We start from the raw sequence: 19,149 nt of genomic DNA, 5'->3' as shown, positions 1-19,149 counted from the left end.
TTGTACGTGATGAAGTACTTACTGTTGTTTAACAGAAAAATACTTTTAAACTAAGTATACCAAGATAATTAGTGTTATTATAGATAACAGCGCCGGTATTATATACATCCACCCTCATCATAGGAATGACACGCACGCACGCACGCCCGCACGCACGTGGACACATTATGGACCAACATCATCATTCGACATTGCGCAGTAGCATTATAACTTATCAAAAAAGCATTTGATGAATTTCGTCAGGCGACGTAATACCTTTGTTTTACTCGTACTGGTTGCAACAGATAAAGAAGATTACAAAAGTTGAAATGACTATGACAACTAGGTGGAAACAATCTTTCACGCGATAAACGAGCACACACAAAGATACAAGGCAGTTTGTCATTCTCGGCTCCAGAGTTGCAGATTTGACAAAATCTCACCATGAAAAGGGATGTTATACCAGTGACCTACCTCTGCGGGGAGTGTGGTATTACTAGCACGAAAAACGTTAATATGATATAAAATATATATGATATCATATCATGGAGGACGAGTATCATGTCTTGTTAGTTTGCTCCGGTTATATCAAGCTACGCGTGGACCACTTACCATAAATATTTTGTGAATATCCGACCAAACAAATATTTAATATCAGTATATCTACAACTGATTGTAAATTAATTGAACGTCTAGCTATCTATGTCTATCAAGCGATGTCATTTCGTAGTACATTATTGTCACAACAATAACAGCTGTGGACATCGCGTCCATTCTAATACAAATGTAACTATGGCCTACACTTACGAAAATAAACCGAATTGAATATAAATGATATCTTAGTAGGTAGCCAAAAGACATTTCAGATCCGAATATACGTCAATTAAATGATACGTCTTCCCTTTGACGATAAAGTCATATCACTATTCCACTTTGAGATAAATTGGTCAGTCAGTCTGTGAAGTAGCCAAGATTCATCAGGTATTTGGTCATTCCAAATATATGACAAACCACAATGTGGTGTATATTTATTACTAACAAATTTGCTCCCACAATTATATACACAACAAATATATGAAAGCTTGTTTTAATTTTTGGATGTGAATATTTTGTGAGTGGGTACAAGGTAATGTGTTTATACAATAGATGAAGTGAGGTGACACGCAGCTTGCAATTAAATGCCCTGTCCAGTGGAGGGGGTACTCCCTGATCACGATTAATTAATGGCTTGCTCGTCTTTTGTGACAGCTTCTTGGAGCATGAGCTCCCTCTCGTCCAGGTGGGACTGTTTGTTCCGAGAAACAAGTTTGTTGTATGTTTGTTGTTTAACGCCTCAGTCAGTAATATTCCAGCAATATGACGGCGGTCTGTAAGTAATCGTGTCTGGACAAGACAATCCCGTGATTTAAATCATGAGCATCGTTCTACGCAATTGGGATACGATGGCATGCATCACCCTGACTACCCGATCCCGTTAGTCGCCTCTTACGGCAAGCATAGTTGCCCTTTTCGGCAAGAATGGGTTTGTGAAGACCTTCTCTACCCCGGATCTTCACGGGTGGACAAACTAATAAACATAACCAGGGCGAATCCGGGACTAAAATTCACGATGTAAGGTTTTTGGAACAATTATTGGACACAGGTCTCCACATCGAACTTTACAACCCATACCCCATAAGGATTTGGCGTACAATTGGCAGGAGCTCACTCAAAATGATTGACATATTTGGCATCTTAAAATAAAATGATCTTGATAATCCCCAACGGGGAATTTACTAGAAAAATAATGCAAGTTTTTTTTCATGTAATTGCAGTTTTTGACAGACACATTCGATGGTAAGTTGAAAACGTAGTTCTTCTCTGAGCCTGGGTGCTAGAATTTATCTCTAAATCCTGCTTGACACTGACCAACAGTGACAAGAAATGAGTTGTCTCCCTTTGACAGTGGCACCTACAATATATGGCCAGTGACCATTCTCACCTGTTGGGATTCCAGGTTAGCATTTGTCCCTAGCAACCTATGGATCGTTGTTAACGTTATCAATCACCGGATTGTCTGGAGATGTGTGTAAAATATACATATGGTCACATACTATAACTTCAGGACGTGAACGAATGTATATTTCTATGAGGGGCGGTCGGGTAGCCTTGTGATTAAAACCTTCGCTTGTCACGCCGAAGACCCGGGTTCGATTCCCGACATGGGTACAATGTGTGAAGCCCATTTCTGGTGTCCCCAGCCGTGATATTGCTGGAATATTACTAAAAGCGGTGTAAAACCAAACTCACTCACTCACTTTTTCTATGATATGGACTTAATGAAACGGAGTTAATGATTCATGCTTCAGAAGTCGTAGGCAATGCTATGGAGTGAGTGAGTGAGTGAGTACGCCGCTTTTAGCAATATTCCAGCAACATCACGGCGGGGGACACAGGAAATGGGGCTTCACACATTGTTACCATGTCGGGAATCGAACCCGGGTCTTCGGCGTGACGAGCGAACGCTTTAACCACTAGGCTATCCGACTGCCCCCAATGCTATGGAACCTACAGACTATGTATAGTTACAGCACTAGTGCCTGGTGGTTAATCGATGAAGTGGTAAGTCCGAGATGAAAGATGCGTCTAATCGTCGACCACAGCTTCGGAGATACATAACTGAGCGGTGTGAAAATAACTATTAAATATTTTAGAACAGTTTCCTTAAAAAGTTCAGGAAATGTGAATAATGTTGTTGTAATGTTACCTTTTGCGATGTTCATATTAAAATCAATCAGATGGACCTTTAATGATAAAAACAATAAAAAAAACTTATTTGTATATCCTTTTTCAGGACTCTTTATTTCCTATGCATGTTTATTGAACTTCCAGGCGATTGATAACAGACTCGGTTAAGACCCCATGTAACTTTGGAAAGTCGTGTATCATGCACTCTTGAGATCAGCTCGCGACGGACAGGCTACTATAAGCTGCTACAACGAATTTATCTTCGGTGTGTTAACATCACATTGTAAAATAATTCAAACAAATTAAAAAATGATAGAAAACCGCTGTTCGATTGAACTGAGGTTAAGTCCGAAAAAGCGTGCGTGTTTTTGCTTCGAAGCGGGCTATAAAGGATATTTTCTGCCTCTCATAAATCCACGTGAAGCCTGTCTTGTTCGTGGCGGGATGTAAGGGATACATTCTCCCGCTGAGACATGTATGTCCCACCAAGGCGGGATACTTAGTATTTTATCAAGATCACGTGGACCATTCAAATTAAATCAGTTACACGATACATTTTACACATTTCAATGTTTTGTTGAAGGGTAAAAACAGGGGTGTTTTCTACGTGTGGGCATACCTTCGTAACTCTCTATTGGACAGTTACTCAAAGGAGAGTTTCTCGGGCATTCCCCTCTCCATAAAACATCCTGGTTTTACCAATCACCAATAATCTTTCCCCATCAATGCTGCAAGTTTCTGGTTATGTGGTTTGTAGAATCTGTCCAGGATGAAACGTGTCCAAGGCATCATGTCCCCAACTGTCTGGTCAGTCGGCTCCTGATTGGCTGCGGTGAGTCTGTGCAGATCGGAATACGACATAGCATCTGAAAGGAAATGATTAATGGAGACTAATGCAGATGGTTCTGCTTCAGAGCTTCGTTCATATCTCAATATACAATCCGAAATAATTTATCGTACTATCTTTCCATGTGGTGAGGTGATTTGTATTGGAGAAAACACGCTCACGAGGTTTTGGTAGACAGGGCATGCCCTGGGGAGAGGGAAAAACCAATGGGGCGAAGTCCCCGCGGTTTCTCCCGAGGGAAAGTGTTTTTCTATGCTTATACACCGAAAAAGAAACATAAAACAACATTTATCAACATTTTTATGTTTCGAACATACTTTCCATGAACCTTAGGAAACGCGCGGAAAATATCTGTTGCTGGCGTACGGATCTTGAAAAGGACATTCTAAAAACCAGTGAGGCTTATAATCGCCTCTGTAGCCTCGTGGTACACTCACTGGGCTACAGATAAGAAGGTTGCGAGTTCGATCCTCGGGAATATAAAGAAAACATTTCTCATTTGAGTTTACATTTCATTACATGTTACAATCTGAACGGAAGTTGTATTAGTAAAATACCCAGGGCATTATATAAAATCCCAGGGACATTACAACGTCCCTGTTTATGAGATTTAGCCCGACTGGAAAGTAAAACCCCACAATAGGTTTTAATACCTATAGAAAGAAGTCTCTTACTTAATAGCGATCCAAATAAATAGGTTTATAAACATGGGGAAAGCACTTACAGAGAAACGTGCATTGTTTCTGTGTTGCTGATTGTACGTGTATACCGGTTTTAAAGTCTTCCTTGATATGAATACCCCTTTCCCAACGGGTCGCCTGTTGGTAAGTCTGTATCGAGGCATGGAGTGCTAGGGGCGTGTTGTAGCCAGTGACCACCGGGTCGCCTGTTGGTAAATCTGTATCGAGGCATGGAGTGCTAAGGGCGTGTTCTAACCAGGGACACACGAGTCGCCTGTTGGTAAGTCTGTATCGAGGCATGGAGTGCTAGGGGCGTGTTGTAGCCAGTGACCAACGCGTCGCCTGTTGGTAAGTCTGTATCGAGGCATGGAGTGCTAGGAACGAGTTCTAACCAGGGACACACGGGTCGCCTGTTGGTAAGTCTGTATCGAGGCATGGAGTGCTAGGGGCGTGTTCTAACCAGGGACCCACGGGTCGCCTGTTGGTAAGTCTGTATCGAGGCATGGAGTGCTAGGGGCGTGTTCTAACCAGGGACCCACGGGTCGCCTGTTGGTAAGTCTGTATCGAGGCATGGAGTGCTAGGAACGTGTTCTAACCAGGGACCCACGGGTCGCCTGTTGGTAAGTCTGTATCGAGGCATGGAGTGCTAGGGATATGGTCTAACCAGGGACCTCACGGGTCGGCCTTTAGTAGGTCTGTATCGAGGCATGGAGTGCTAGGGGCGTGTTCTAGCCAGAGACCTCACGGGGCGGACTTTAGTAGGTCTGTATCTAGGCGTGTAGTGCTAGGGGCGTGTTCTAACCAGGGACCCACGGGTCGCCTGTTGGTAAGTCTGTATCGAGGCATGGAGTCCCAGGGGCGTGTTCTAACCAGGAAGGCCAAGGGTCCGTCTTTAGTAGGTTTGTATCGAGGCATGGAGTGCTCGGGACCCATTGTTATCTGATCACCCACTCGGTGGGAAAGCTCTCAGGTCTAGACTCTGCTATATTAAATAGCGGTGAAGAAATAAGATAAACAATTTACTCACGTAAATCCAGGAATTTGAAGATTTCTGCTAGATGGTTTGCTTTATTACTCGTGTAGTCTTCGAACGTAAGGACGTGGATCTGTTTACTAGGGAACACTTTCCTCCAGTCCCAAAGGAACACGTGGTAGATTCCTCGCCGAAGATCGATCTGGCGAAACAAGATAAGTTTTAATTATGAAAGAAAACATATGGGCGGATGTGTGTATGTGTGTGTGTGTGAGAGAGAGAGAGAGAGAGAGAGAGAGAGAGAGAGATTGTCTGTGTGTCTGTGTGTTTGTTTGTATGTTTGTGTCTGTGTCTGTGTGTGTCTCTCTGTATGTGCGTATGTATTGTGTGTCTGTTTGTGTGGCGTGTGTGACTGAGTGTGTGTCTGTGTCTGTATTTACGTACGTGTGTGTGTACGTGCGTACATGTGTGTGTGTGGTGGTATGTCAATATCATGTGCTAGCGAGCGAGAATGTCTTTCAGACGCTTTTAGCAATATTCCAGGAACATCACCAGATACACCAGGAATGGGCTTTACACATTGTACCCTTGAGGGGAGTCGAACCCAAGCGTTCGACGGGAAAATAATGATTGGGTGGAAACACCAGGAACACGTACCTCTTCTGTCAGGGAATCAGCGATGGTGTAGTTGTAACAACATCCCCGGAGGGACTGCGACGCCAGACAGTCGACGAAGGAAACGATCTCTCTGTTGACCAGGTCGTGGAAGTCTTGTTGTGACGCCACCCTTCCTAATTTAGCCGACTTGGAGATGTAGTAGGAGTAGAGTCTGAAACAAAGGTTCTCCCATTTTATCTCTCATAGTCTCTTTGTGCCTCCCAGTGTCTCTCAGTGTTCCTCATGGTCTCCTTTGTCTACTTATACCGCATAAAAAAAACAATTCCTGTTTATAACAATGTTATTAAAATACCGTAGGATCTGCTGGAACAAATGTTTTTTAACCGTTAAAAGAAACCAGAATATTTCACAGACGGTTGTTATTGAAGCACTAATAATAATAATAATAATAATAATAATAATTAACAGAAGGCTTTGTGTTTGCTGCTCAGGACCAGTCACTTCCCACTGGAAACCGTCAATGTGTGATTTTGCTTCAAAATGTTAATAGGAAATGTAGATCATGCAATGAATTGAATGAGACTGTCCAACACATTGTCGTTGGATGCCCAGCTTTGGCACAAACACAGTATCTTAAGCGACATGATGATGTAGCTCGATCACTTTATGACCGTCTTTGCCATGGTTGTGGTTTAGACACAGATCCATCCATGGTACGATCCGGAACGTGTCGAGGGCGTCATGGAAAATGATAAATACAAAATTCTTTGGAATAGGCCCGTATACAGCCTCAGACCTATCCAGGCTCACAAACCTGATCTTGTCCTTTTTGATAAAACCAATGAAATCATTGAATTTTTCTGTCCCTTTTCGACACTTATGTGATTGACAAGATTCACGGCAAATATGCGAACCTCGCTTTTGACATGTCACGTGTTGGGGAGTCTTCACATTCACCAAAAAGTTGTGGCAGGGTTCGACAAGGCAGCGCTTCCTGGGAGAAGTCACATTCCCTGTCTGGGCTGCGTGTAGAGGGGGCAAGGGCCCTAAGCTGATGATGAGCCTAACAAGCCTGACTGTGCCAGGATCACCCAAACCCTCTTTGCTGCATTTTTTGTTTTAATCTGTACATAATAATGATAACAATAATAGCGTAGTTATAAAACACCTATCTAATCCACACAAAAATAATCCATTGGAGATACCTTTAGATGGACATCTAAGAAAATGACAATTGACGCTGCATTTATTTTGTCAACAAAGCGAACCTCGCTTTCGAAAAGGCACGCTTGCATCCTAAGTACCAAGTTGTCCGACTCCCAAATGTTCTCGGTGCCTTAGGTTTGGTACCTACTAATCAGTTGACTGACATTGGGGTAGTACCCAGGCTTGCTACCAAAAATAAAGCCCTTCTGACAGTCTGGGTAATGCAGGAGGCTGCAGTGTTGGGGAGTCTTCACATTCTCCGAAACATTCTGGGTGGGTTCGACAAGACAGCGCTTCCTGGGAGAAGTCCCATTCGCTGTCTCGGATGCGTGTAGTGGGGGCAATGCCCTGAGCTGATGATGAGCCTAGCAAGCCTGAATGTGCCAGGATCACCCAAACCCTCTTTGCTGCATTTTTTATTTTAATCTGTACATCATTATCATTATAATTAGAAGAAGAAGAAGAAGAATAGCGTAGTTATAAAACACCTATCTAATCCACAAAAACTAATACATTGGAGATACCTTTAGATGAACATAACAAAATGACGTTGCATTCATTTTGTCAATACTTCTCCAATAATGCATGTTGTATTACACACAGACATAATCATGACACACGACTATACAGATGAACGAAAAACACCCGTAGTACCATCAGGTAAAGGTAATCTTGTGATTGTTTTGCAAGCCGGATCCGTTATCTGGGGTTTATTGTTGGATGTGAGCTCGTTTTCGAGACGAAGAAGAAAACTGGTGATTATCATAAGGACATGAATGGTGATGTGTTCACAGATTGATTGAACATCAGCTACTGCCCAATCGAAACAACCTCAGTGTCACTGTCCTGGAAAAAGCCAGTTTTCATAATGGAGTCATGAGTAATCTGAAGTGAGGTGAGGTGAAATGGGGTTTAACGTCGCGTCCAAGATTATTGCACTTATATAGCGACGGGTATGTACGTGTGTGTGTGATTGTGTGGCTGCTTGTACTAGTCTGGACTGATGCCGATTTATAGTGCTAGCTCACTGAGATACCATGCCGCAGTTTAACATGAATATCCCACTCAGACACAGTATACTGACTCCGAGGCGACCAGTCCTTGTTTTAGCCCCTTAAGGACGAGCGCCAGACAGGGTAACAACAAGTACCATCTTTTAACGTCTTTTGGTATGACGCGGTCGGGGTTCGAACCCCGGACCTTCCGCTCTCCTGGCGGACGCTCTACCACTAGACCACTGAGGCGGTCTGAGTAGTCTGAAAGTGACCGTGCAGGAATATCTTAAATCTTGCAAAGTCGCCTGCAGACCATCTGAAACGAAAGTTTCATTCGTCGAGAAAATTTACCTGAATAAGGAACCAGAAAAGTACAAGACATGTGCCCAGCGCCACAACACAGACCCGTTGTCGTACGTACTCCAGTCAGACATTGTGAAATCAACACATTTAACCTTACCTTGGCCAACTGAAAAGGGTTCATTGCAAGACATTGTAAAATATGCAACACCACAAATGTCAAATGGTTGATCAACACGGCCTTAGCCTGAATCACCCCATAGGCATGGCAAAAGGCTAAAGATCACTTTCTTGAAATACAACGTCAGTACCGTTAACGTGACGGCGTAGATATCAGCCTTGGTATCTCAGTTATCCTACCTTTGGGTGATAGTACAGATTCAGATACGTCATCAGCTGTGTCAGATGCTGGCTAAAGAAATCATCTGAAGAACAAATAGTTCTTGGTTCAATCCCAACTTTACGTCACACATCCCGTTGCCAGTAACTATTCCATCAGTTTTCGCTATTATTTTTAAATATAACGTTTCAAAAACATGTGAAATATATAACATATGATGTTCCTGAAGAAATGCATGCAGGGAGAGACTAGGTATCGAAAACTCTTTCCCCATGTCAGTAACTGTTTGAAGATCTGAGAAGATATGACCACAGTAGATAAGAACTGGCTTAGGATGAGATAGAACTTGCCTAGGTTGGAGCCAAGAGAAGAGAAGATCTGCCCTTTATTGTACCGTCTCCATCTACATTTGTGGGGGAATGTCTGGCATGGGGTGGGGAAGAACTGGCTTCGCCGAACCCTCCCGGGGAAGAAACTGGCCAGGCAGATGTTTTGGCCTGTTACACCGGTGTGAGATATAGTATGTGTTTGCGTGTGTTTGTGTGTGTGCACCGTGTTATTGGACTCTACCTGTCTGTGGGGTTCCTGAGTGACAGGATGATCTTGGCCCCAGGGTTCAGATGGTGGATGATGTCAGCATTGGTCACACATGGTTCGGTACACCCTTCGTTGCCAGGCAACATATCCCAAAAGTCGTTAAAGGAGAAATATCCTGGTGTGGCATCTCCTGGACAATAATATGTATAACTTATAGTTACTTTTTTCAAAGATATTCCTATCAAACGTAGTGTTGCTAAAACTGATGAAAGATACAACGTATCATATATCAACATGATTTTTAAAGAAGTAAATTTTTAAAGAAGTAAACCGGGATGCTCATCTGAGATCACCACAACAGTTGTAATGCACTATGTACACACACTAGGACAGTTGTTATGCACTACATGTATGTACTAACAACAGGACAATTGCTATGCACTATGTATTCACAATAGGAGAGTTGTTATACACATGTTGTATATATGAATAGGAGAGTTGTTATGCACTATGTATCTCTCCATACGAGTGTTGTTATGCATAACATATAAACATAAACGGTTTGTGCTACGAGCTTACCTGTGATGTGCAATGTATCTAGCAACACGAGAGTTGCTGTAAACGGTTTGTGCTACGAGCTTACCTGTGATGTACAATGTATCTAGCAACACCAGAATGTTAAGTTTGTAAACGGTTTGTGCTACGAGCTTGACTCTGATGTGCAATGTATCTAGCAACACGAGAGTTGCTGTAAACGGTTTGTGCTACGAGCTTACCTGTGATGTACAATGTATCTAGCAACACCAGAATGTTAAGTTTGTAAACGGTTTGTGCTACGAGCTTACCTGTGATGTGCAATGTGTCTAGCAACACGAGAGTTGCTGTAAACGGTTTGTGCTACGAGCTTACCTGTGATGTACAATGTATCTAGCAACACCAGAATGTTAAGTTTGTAAACGGTTTGTGCTACGAGCTTGACTCTGATGTGCAATGTATCTCGCAACACGAGAGTTGCTGTAAACGGTTTGTGCTACGAGCTTACCTGTGATATACAATGCATCTAGCAGCACCAGAATGTTTGTAAACGGTTTGTGCTACGAGCTTACCTGTGATGTACAATGCTTCTAGCAGCACGAACGTACCTGTGATATACAATGCATCTAGCAGCACCAGAATGTTTGTAAACGGTTTGTGCTACGAGCTTACCTGTGATGTACAATGTATCTAGCAACACATGGGTGTTTGTAAACGGTTTGGGCTACGAGTTTGCCTATGATGTCCAATGTATCTAGCAACACCAGTGTGTTTGTTCACGGTTTGTCCTGCGAGCTTGCCTATGATTTCCAACGTATCAGCACCACTAGAGTGTTTGTAAACAGTTTGTGCTACGAGCTTGCCTATGATGTCCAATGTATCTAGCAACACAAGAATGTTTGTAAACGGTTTGTGCTACGAGCTTGCCTTTGATGTAAACAGTGTCTAGCAACACCAGATTTGTTGTAAACGGTTTGTGCTACGAGCTTGCCTATGATGTAAAATGCATTTGAATCAACAGATTTGTTTTAAGCGGTTTTTTCTACGAGCCCTACCCATGATGTCCAATGCATCTAGCAGCACCAGATTTGTTGTAAACGGTTTGTCCTTCGAGCTTGCCTATGATTTACACTGCATCTAGCAACACGAGAGCTGTTTAAACCATCATATACAAGAGCTCACCTGTCGAAACGTGGGTTGTTGTAAACAAGCTTGTGTATCGCGACACACGTTTCTCTTACCGGTGATGTGAGGGTCCACACTATGTTTATAGTTTCTCTGTATGAAGTTGGCGCTGATCTGCAGCAGATTCAGATGCGTCTCGAAGGAGGAACAGGATTCGACTGAGATAAAAATCGACAGGAATTGAAATCTGATCCATAAGTCCTTTATTGGAGTTACAGTTAATATTGAAATTATTCTCTGCAACATTTATATAACAACCATTAAAACTATGTACAACCATATATTTTTTTCCAAACCAAAATATTTGAATATTTCGGGGTAAGATTTTTAAAATAAATATACAAAGGGTACAGTCTTTTAGACGATATTTTCATCCAAACAATTAGTGAGTTAGTTTGGCTTGACTCCGCTTTGAATGATATTCCAGTCATATCAGAGACGGATAAGTGTGGTAGGAAGCTCGAAGTGAGGTATTTCTGAGACTTGGGTATACTGATGAAAAAACTTGAAACAAAATCAGGGCGAATCTGAATCTTGAACCCATGACCAGAGGTCTCCGGCACCCCTTGTATAAAATATGGAAAGTTTTCTTATATAGGGTGTTTCAGAATAAGACGCAATTCCTTGGCCTACAATTGTAGCAGCAGAAGAGGTAACATCTTCACTACATCTGATTGCGATTGGCGTGTGTGGGCACTCATGTTGTATAGACTAGCAGAACAGAAGGCTATTGGCCAGAGTCCGCTAGTAATGGATTTCTAAAACGAATTGGAGTGTTGGATTATGGCTTAAGGTGGCACAACATACATACCACTGATGTCAATATATTGTACACATACCCCATTATGGTAGGAAGATCGCCTTATCAATATCCCGACATGGGTACAATGTGTGAAGCCCAGTTCTGGTGTCCCCCACCGTGATATTGCTGGAATATTGCTAAAAGCGGCGTAGAACCATACTTACTCACTCACTCCCTTACCAATACTCGCTCTAGTTAATACACACACGGACATACCTAGCTGTGATATAACTGGAACATCGCCAAACTCGCGCAAGTCAATACATATGGATATTCCCACATACGATATGACTGGAATATCTTCAGTCGGTTGTCACTCTAATCAATACACACATAGGCATAAACAGACGCGACATGAAGGGGACACGGGACGACTCGCTCTGGACAACACATATTTAGACGTACTTAGTCGTGTTCGGGACAACCATTCTGTCTCCGTCATAGTGTGGGGGGCAACGTTGGGGTGTCTTGTCAGTTTGTAGAACAGGTCGGTGGTCCCACTCTCGCCCTGCCCTATGATGTAAAAGGAGGGGAGGCAACGCAGCACCCCAGTCTCCCCCATCTCCGCCATGGGTCCCCTGCTTGGGTCCATGGCCCAAGGGCAGTGGTTCGGTGTGACGTTGTGCACCCACCAACAGTGGCTGGTAAACTCCAACAGAGGCTGTGGTACTTGCTGTGGAAAATAACGTCATCGTGATATCACGGAATATTGCAGTGTTGACCTTACTCACCAACTCACTCGCTATCAGATATACGTCCGCGTCCGAGGGGTTGGGCAACAATCGCAGTCTTTATACAGTTTTGACTAATGGAGACATTCGCTCCAAATGTGTCGTTAAACCATATATGCTCGAAGTTGCTTATATAACCAGAGATGAGTGAGTGAGTTGGGTTTAACGCCGCTTTTAACAGTGTTCCAGTTATATCACGGCGTGTCAGCTTCATGTCGGAGGAAAGTCCGAAGTGATGTAGGCCTCAGACCTTTACCACTTCGGTGAAACCCACGAGCACGGGTATGGTGCTGACAAACCTAGAAACATAAGCGGGGTGAACCAGGATTCGAACCAACAATTATAGGTTTCTGGCGTGCCCAAGGAACGCAACTCTGCACAGCGAATCGCGGCGCCTTAGACGACTGGGCCACCCGTGCCCCCTAACCAGAGATGACCATTGTTTACTTTGAAGGATATGTGTGTTAAATAACCGAGGTGTTTCAAACTTATGTTGTTGTCTTCTGTTAAGATGAGACACGTGGTGAGACCGATAGAACTGTTGCTGGATTGTCTGGCCTGGCGTTGCTGTATTGTCGTGTTTGCTGTCGTTGGATTGTCTGGTCTGCCGTCGCTGGATTGTCTGGTCTGCCATAGCTACATTGCCAAGTGTGCTGTCGTTGGATTGTCTGGCTTGCTGTCGCTGGATTGTCTAGTCTGCTGTCGTTGAATTTTGTGGTCTGCTGTCGCTAGATTTTCTCGTCTTCTGTCGCTGGATTGTCTGGTCTTCTGTCGCTGGATTGTCTGGTCTTCTGTCGCTAGATTGTCTGGGTTTCTGTCGCTGGATTGTCTGGTCTGCCATAGCTACATTGTCAAGTGTGCTGTCTTTGGATTATCTGGTCTTCTATCGCTGGATTGCCTGGTCTGCTGTCGTTGACAATTGTGGTCTGCTGTCGCTAGATTGTCTCGTCTGCTGTCGCTGGATTATCTCGTCTGCTGTCGCTAGATTGTCTCGTCTGCTGTCGCTTGATTGTCTCGTCTGCTGTCGCTAGATTGTCTCGTCTGCTGTCGCTGGATTATCTGGTTTGCCGTCGCTAGATTGTCTGGTCTTCTGTCGCTAGATTGTCTCGTTTGCTGTCGCTGGATTATCTGGTCTGCTGTCGCTAGATTGTCTCGTCTGCTGACGCTGGAATGTCTGGTGTTTTGTCGTCGTTGAAAAGTGTGGTCTGATGTCGTTGGATTGTCTGGCCTGCTGTCGCTGGTGTTTTGTCGCCGGATGTCTGGCGTTCTGTCGTTGACTTTTGTGGCCTGCTGTCACTGAATTGTCTCGTCTGCTGTCCATGAGTGTCCCGTCTACTGTCGCTGGATTGTCTGGTCTTCAGTCGCTGGATTGTCTGGTCTGCTGTCGCTGGATTGTCTGGTCTTCAGTCGCTAGATTGTCTGGTCTTCTGTCGCTAGATTGTCTGGTCTTCTGTCACTGGATTGTCTGGTCTTCTGTCGCTGGAATGTCTGGTCTTCTGTCGCTGGATTGTCTGGTCTTCTGTCGCTGGATTGTCTGGTCTGCTGTCGCTGGATTGTCTGGTCTTCTGTCGCTGGATTGTCTGGTCTGCTGTCGCTAGATTGTCTGGTCTTCTGTCGCTAGATTGTCTGGTCTTCTGTCGCTGGATTGTCTGGTCTTCTGTCGCTGGATTGTCTGGTCTTCAGTCGCTGGAATGTCTGGTCTTCTGTCGCTGGATTGTCTGGTCTTCTGTCGCTGGATTGTCTGGTCTTCTGTCGCTGGATTGTCTGGTCTTCTGTCGCTAGATTGTCTTGTCTTCTGTCGTTGGATTGTCTGGTCTTCTGTCGCTAGATTATCTAGCCTGTTATCACTGGATTGTCTCGTCAGCTGTCGCTTGATTATCTGGCTGTTGTTGCTGGATTGTCTTGTCCGTTATCACTGGAATGTCTTGTCTGCTGCCGGTAGATTGTCTTCCCCATTATCACTGGATTCTCTAGTATTTTGTCGCTGGATTCTCAAGCCTGTTACCACTGGGTTGTCTTGTCTGCTGTCGCTGTATTGCCTGGTTTGTTGCTACTGGATTGTCTTGTCTGTTATCATTTGAATGCCTTGTCTGCTGTCTCTGGATTGTCTGGACTGCTTTTGCTGGATTATGTGGTCGGGGTTTGATTGTTTGCTGGACCAGTCGTGCAGAGGGGGTGGTGCTGTGCGGCTTTGGGCAGCACACACTTACTTCAATGCTAATTGTGCACGGGTGCTACCTGTGCAGTATGACATGCTTGCCCTTTCCGCGAAAAGCTGGTGCCATCATTACTTTTCAGTGAACGATTCATGCCCTATTCATCACTAGTTTTTCTTTTGCGCTCGGTGGAATCTGTTGCAGCAGATGGTTGAGACTGTTTGTTCGCAGGCGTTGGCGTTTTGTGTATTCAGACCAAGTGATAATACATTGTTTCATATAATAGTTAGTATTATCGATCCAATAAACCAATCCGATAAATTTGGTATCACGATCTGCTAAATATGCAAATGAGATCGTCTGACAGGAGCTACTTTTAAGCTCCATGTGTCAATGCGATGCCTTCTTTCTCAATAAGTTGTTGCATCACGCCCCTTATATGCTTAGACATGGCTCCCCCAATGTGGCGTAGAAACATAAGTCTGTATGATAAATTGGGCAGTTCACTCAACATCGTATTCATTCGTTTACTGAGATGCTTCATTGAATGAAATTGCATCTCAAACATACCTTATTCTTTTAATGGCATATATATGAAATCACGGTGGGCTGTATGTTGGCTTGTGAGACTACCTATGGGCTCATCACTCATCACTGAAATCAATGACATCCTTCGAAGAATCAGCCCTCTCCACAGGACCATTCCAACCCCTCTGCTGGTACCGGAAAGTAGACGACACATTCACCATTTGTCAGTAAGTTACGGACTCCCCCTATCTCTTAGTTTGTCAGTAAGTTACGGACTCCCCCTATCTCTTAGTTTGTCAGTAAGTTACGGACTCCCCCTATCTCTTAGTTTGTCAGTAAGTTACGGACTCCCCCCTATCTCTTAGTTTGTCAGTAAGTTACGGACTCCCCCTATCTCTTAGTGTGTCAGTAAGTTACGGACTCCCCCTATCTCTTAGTTTGTCAGTAAGTTACGGACTCCCCCTATCTCTTAGTTTGTCAGTAAGTTACGGACTCCCCCTATCTCTTAGTTTGTCAGTAAGTTACGGACTCCCCCTATCTCTTAGTGTGTCAGTAAGTTACGGACTCCCCCTATCTCTTAGTGTGTCAGTAAGTTACGGACTCACCCTATCTCTTAGTTTGTCAGTAAGTTACGGACTCCCCCTATCTCTTAGTTTGTCAGTAAGTTAATTTGTATTACATAGCAAGTTAAAGGGGTTGAAATTCGGACGGTTTCTTACATGACAATAAACAAATTGCGAGCGATTCCGTATAATTTGATTGGCTAAGCAGGCATTTATTTTTCTGCGTTCATGTTTCCAATAGGCCTTTCTCACTACCACTCTACTGTTTCCTGATTGACTGTTAACAGAATGGGCGGGGATTGTGTTGCATAATGGTGTTGTAAGGTGTCACTTATTTTTTACGGATGTCTGCAGATTTGTGTGTGTTAATGATTGAATAAGAAGGCACTCAAGTTAATTATGTCGACGTAATTATTTATGAGAATTGACTTCAACTTTTGTTTGCGTCTATGGAGCTATGAACGTACATATCGCAATGCGCATCTTGCGTAAATCCACAGTTTGTCCACCGGTATATGCTTTTATAGCTCCAGAAACATATGGTCGATTCTTAAATTACATGTCATGAAAGGTCATATATGTTGGTCCTACATTACATTACTTTGCCAATGATTGAAGACCTCGAACACGGACCACAGGTAGCACGGTATAGCAGCTGTCAGTGACTGTTATTTAAGAAATAAACGACTCGTGGTCTTTGTTTATCGTATTATTGTACGATAAACAACGACCACGAATCGTTTATTTCTTAAATGCGATGAAAGCATTAGGTACACGCTGTAAAATATATTTACCCGTATTCAAATAATGATTACTCCCTGAGTAGAATCCGACCGAGGCAATGTCGGACAAGCCTAATTTATGAACAGGTAGGTTAAATTTTGTCTTTCCCGTATAGTCACGTCAATTAACTGTGCCTTTTCTCCCAAAACCGATTGTCATATCGCTCCCACCTTTGGGTGCGATCGTTAGGCCATTGCGTTCATCATCCTCTAATTTCCCACGTCATCAAGTGGTGAGCGCAAATCTCCAGAAATGACGTCATGATGTTTTATTGGGAAATAAACCACGCTTCGTTCTTTATTGTTCTTTGCGATTTATAACGTAGCTTTTATCTTATATGACAAAACAGAACACAGTAAGGCGGGGGTGTGACACAATTAATGGTTCGTCAGACGGACTGAAGTACAGGAACCTGTTGCCATCTTGAGTTGTGTTTAATGATTTAGCTCAATGCCAAATACCCCATCTCAATGTCCAGTTTCCTCTTATCGGTTTTTTAAGTATCACATGGTTGGAAGGAAATATACTATTTACTTACCAGTTTCATGAGGTCAAGGTCGCGCCACAAGGTCATATTGTGGCGAGCATGTGCCAGATACCATACCGTTCTCTGGAATTCTACTTCTTCACGGCGGTATCCCCAGAGATGGGAGGAGTTCCGAGATCGGTTCTGCATGTGTTTGAATAACTCTAACATGTGTTGTCGGTGTGGCACACGGGGTTCCACCGGTTCGTAAAGGTAGACAATGATCCCAATGCAGGATACGAGCAATACAACTCCAAGACATTTAACCATTTTCCTTGTTTTGAGCTTCATGCTGGAGCTACAGAAAGTTCATGTATTTTACGTCTCTAATGTTACTGGATCAGACACATATGCTCGGTACCACACATGTGTTTCATCCACTATATGACACGCGGCAGACACTTTGTTTCCTTGCATCACAGCTGCGAAACTAGACAAAGGGAATAAATTCATTGAACAAAGTGTAGATGATATCATTTCACCATTGTGGCAAGGCAAAATTTCACTTGAGGTCACATTTATCTCGAAATGATGTTAAGACAGGTGGATGATTTCTGGCATGTTGTAACATCTTCATAACATCTTCATCTTTTGTTATATTTACACAACTAAATTGCACAAAGTGACGAAGACACGACGGTATGCAGGAAGTAAGATATGGACATATGCACCATTTATTTTGCAAACGTACCGTTCCACGGCAGGTGAGGGAAACACACCTTCCATTCTGCACACGGATTTGAAAAACGATTTGAAACTTGTTGTTGAAGGAGTGCACAATTTGTGCCTTTCGAGAACCCTACATCTTGCCAAAATTTCTTTCCCCCAAGTCCAGCATTTCATGTACTTGTAATGATATTTGCTTTCATCTTTGTCAAATTGCCCTGAACCTCTGAAGATAGACATGAAACTGTATCTATGGTCACCACGTTTTGTAACGAAAATCCCAAGGGGTCAGGGAAGTTTTTTTCACATGTGTGTCATATGGGACAGTTACAAAGTTGTGACAAATCAAATGCTTTGACCGAATCGAACATGGTTCGTTTCTAAGATAGTAAAAGGTCAGGCAAATCATTTGAGCTATTAGGAATCCAAATGGCGTTAATTCCACTTGTCTCAAATACCCGAGAAATTGCACTGACGAAATCACCAGTTGATACGAGGTTGTTCCGAAATTCGAGGAATCCGTCACTGTGATTTCTGTAGAATCCTACTTGACTGGCTCCCGATCCTCGTGTACGTGCGTTTCTTCCACATCAGCTGTAACAACTGGCCTGTTATGCTTTTCCATTTGGTGACATTCTTTATAGTAAAGATGACAAATTAAGTTTCTTATGTTAGTTATCTTGTGATATTTGTGAAGAGCACCAAGAGATATGTGATAAAATAAGCCAATATTCTGATTATCTGGCTCAGTTATTTTTTATATCAATACAGCAACCAAATCATATGGTTTACCATAGAAAAAGGATTGTACCTTATATAACAAAACACTCTGCAATAACATGGTGTCATAGATCCATATCTGACCTCAAAATAAGTGTCATTGATATTACATGTTCTTTCATTACATATTCGAATTTCCCTCAAGCCACTGATTGGAGGTTATAAAAAGTGAGAACTAAATTTTAAAAACACTGGTCATGGTTCGTACCCAACAGTCTGTTTTCTATCCAAATGGCGGATAGGCCTTGACATTACAAGGTCTCATTCTAAGTACTGATTAATAAAGCAATGTAGTGAGTGAGTGAGTTGGGTTTAACGCCGCTGTTAACACTATTACAGTTATATCACGGCGTGTCAGCTTAATGTGGGAGGAAAGCCCGAAGTGTTTCAGGTTTTAGACGTTTACCACTTCGGTGAAACCCACGAGCACGGGTATGGTGCTGACAAACCTAGAAACATAATCGGGGCGAACCGGGATTCGAACCCACAATCATAGGTTTCTGGCGTGCCCAAGGGACAATAAGGCAATGTAATTGTTGACAGAGACAACACCTATTTTTACAATATTTACATCATGGATGCTACTCGTACTTAAATAGATAGAAGATGAATACATTTCATTTTGTTTTTAGATAGTTTATTAATCAATCGTCACTGTGAAGTGTACTGTAGGCCTATCGAACTATCTGCGAA

The 19,149-nt window shown here is 43.1% G+C and overlaps 1 protein-coding gene across 1 annotated transcript; it reads right to left on the bottom strand.

Moving 5' to 3' along the window:
• Positions 1–2,865: 2,865 nt before the first annotated feature.
• Positions 2,866–17,301, bottom strand: LOC139457857 (carbohydrate sulfotransferase 15-like). Its single transcript, XM_071239206.1, has 8 exons — positions 17,023–17,301; positions 12,129–12,396; positions 10,978–11,079; positions 9,236–9,392; positions 5,864–6,035; positions 5,261–5,408; positions 3,180–3,572; positions 2,866–3,109 (listed from the first exon to the last, which is right to left on the bottom strand). Exons 1-7 carry the CDS (start codon positions 17,299–17,301, stop codon positions 3,409–3,411), a joined length of 1,290 nt encoding a protein of 429 aa, XP_071095307.1. The 3' UTR covers positions 2,866–3,109; positions 3,180–3,408.
• Between the last annotated feature and the right edge of the window lie 1,848 nt (positions 17,302–19,149).

The sequence above is a fragment of the Haliotis cracherodii genome, unplaced genomic scaffold (assembly GCF_022045235.1).
Source record: "Haliotis cracherodii isolate W230 unplaced genomic scaffold, xgHalCrac1.p SCAF_12, whole genome shotgun sequence".
In the NCBI taxonomy this organism is placed as follows: Eukaryota; Metazoa; Mollusca; class Gastropoda; order Lepetellida; family Haliotidae; genus Haliotis; species Haliotis cracherodii.
The sequence above is the reverse complement of the archived record's forward strand: the minus strand, read 5'-3'. Positions and strand labels throughout refer to the sequence as shown.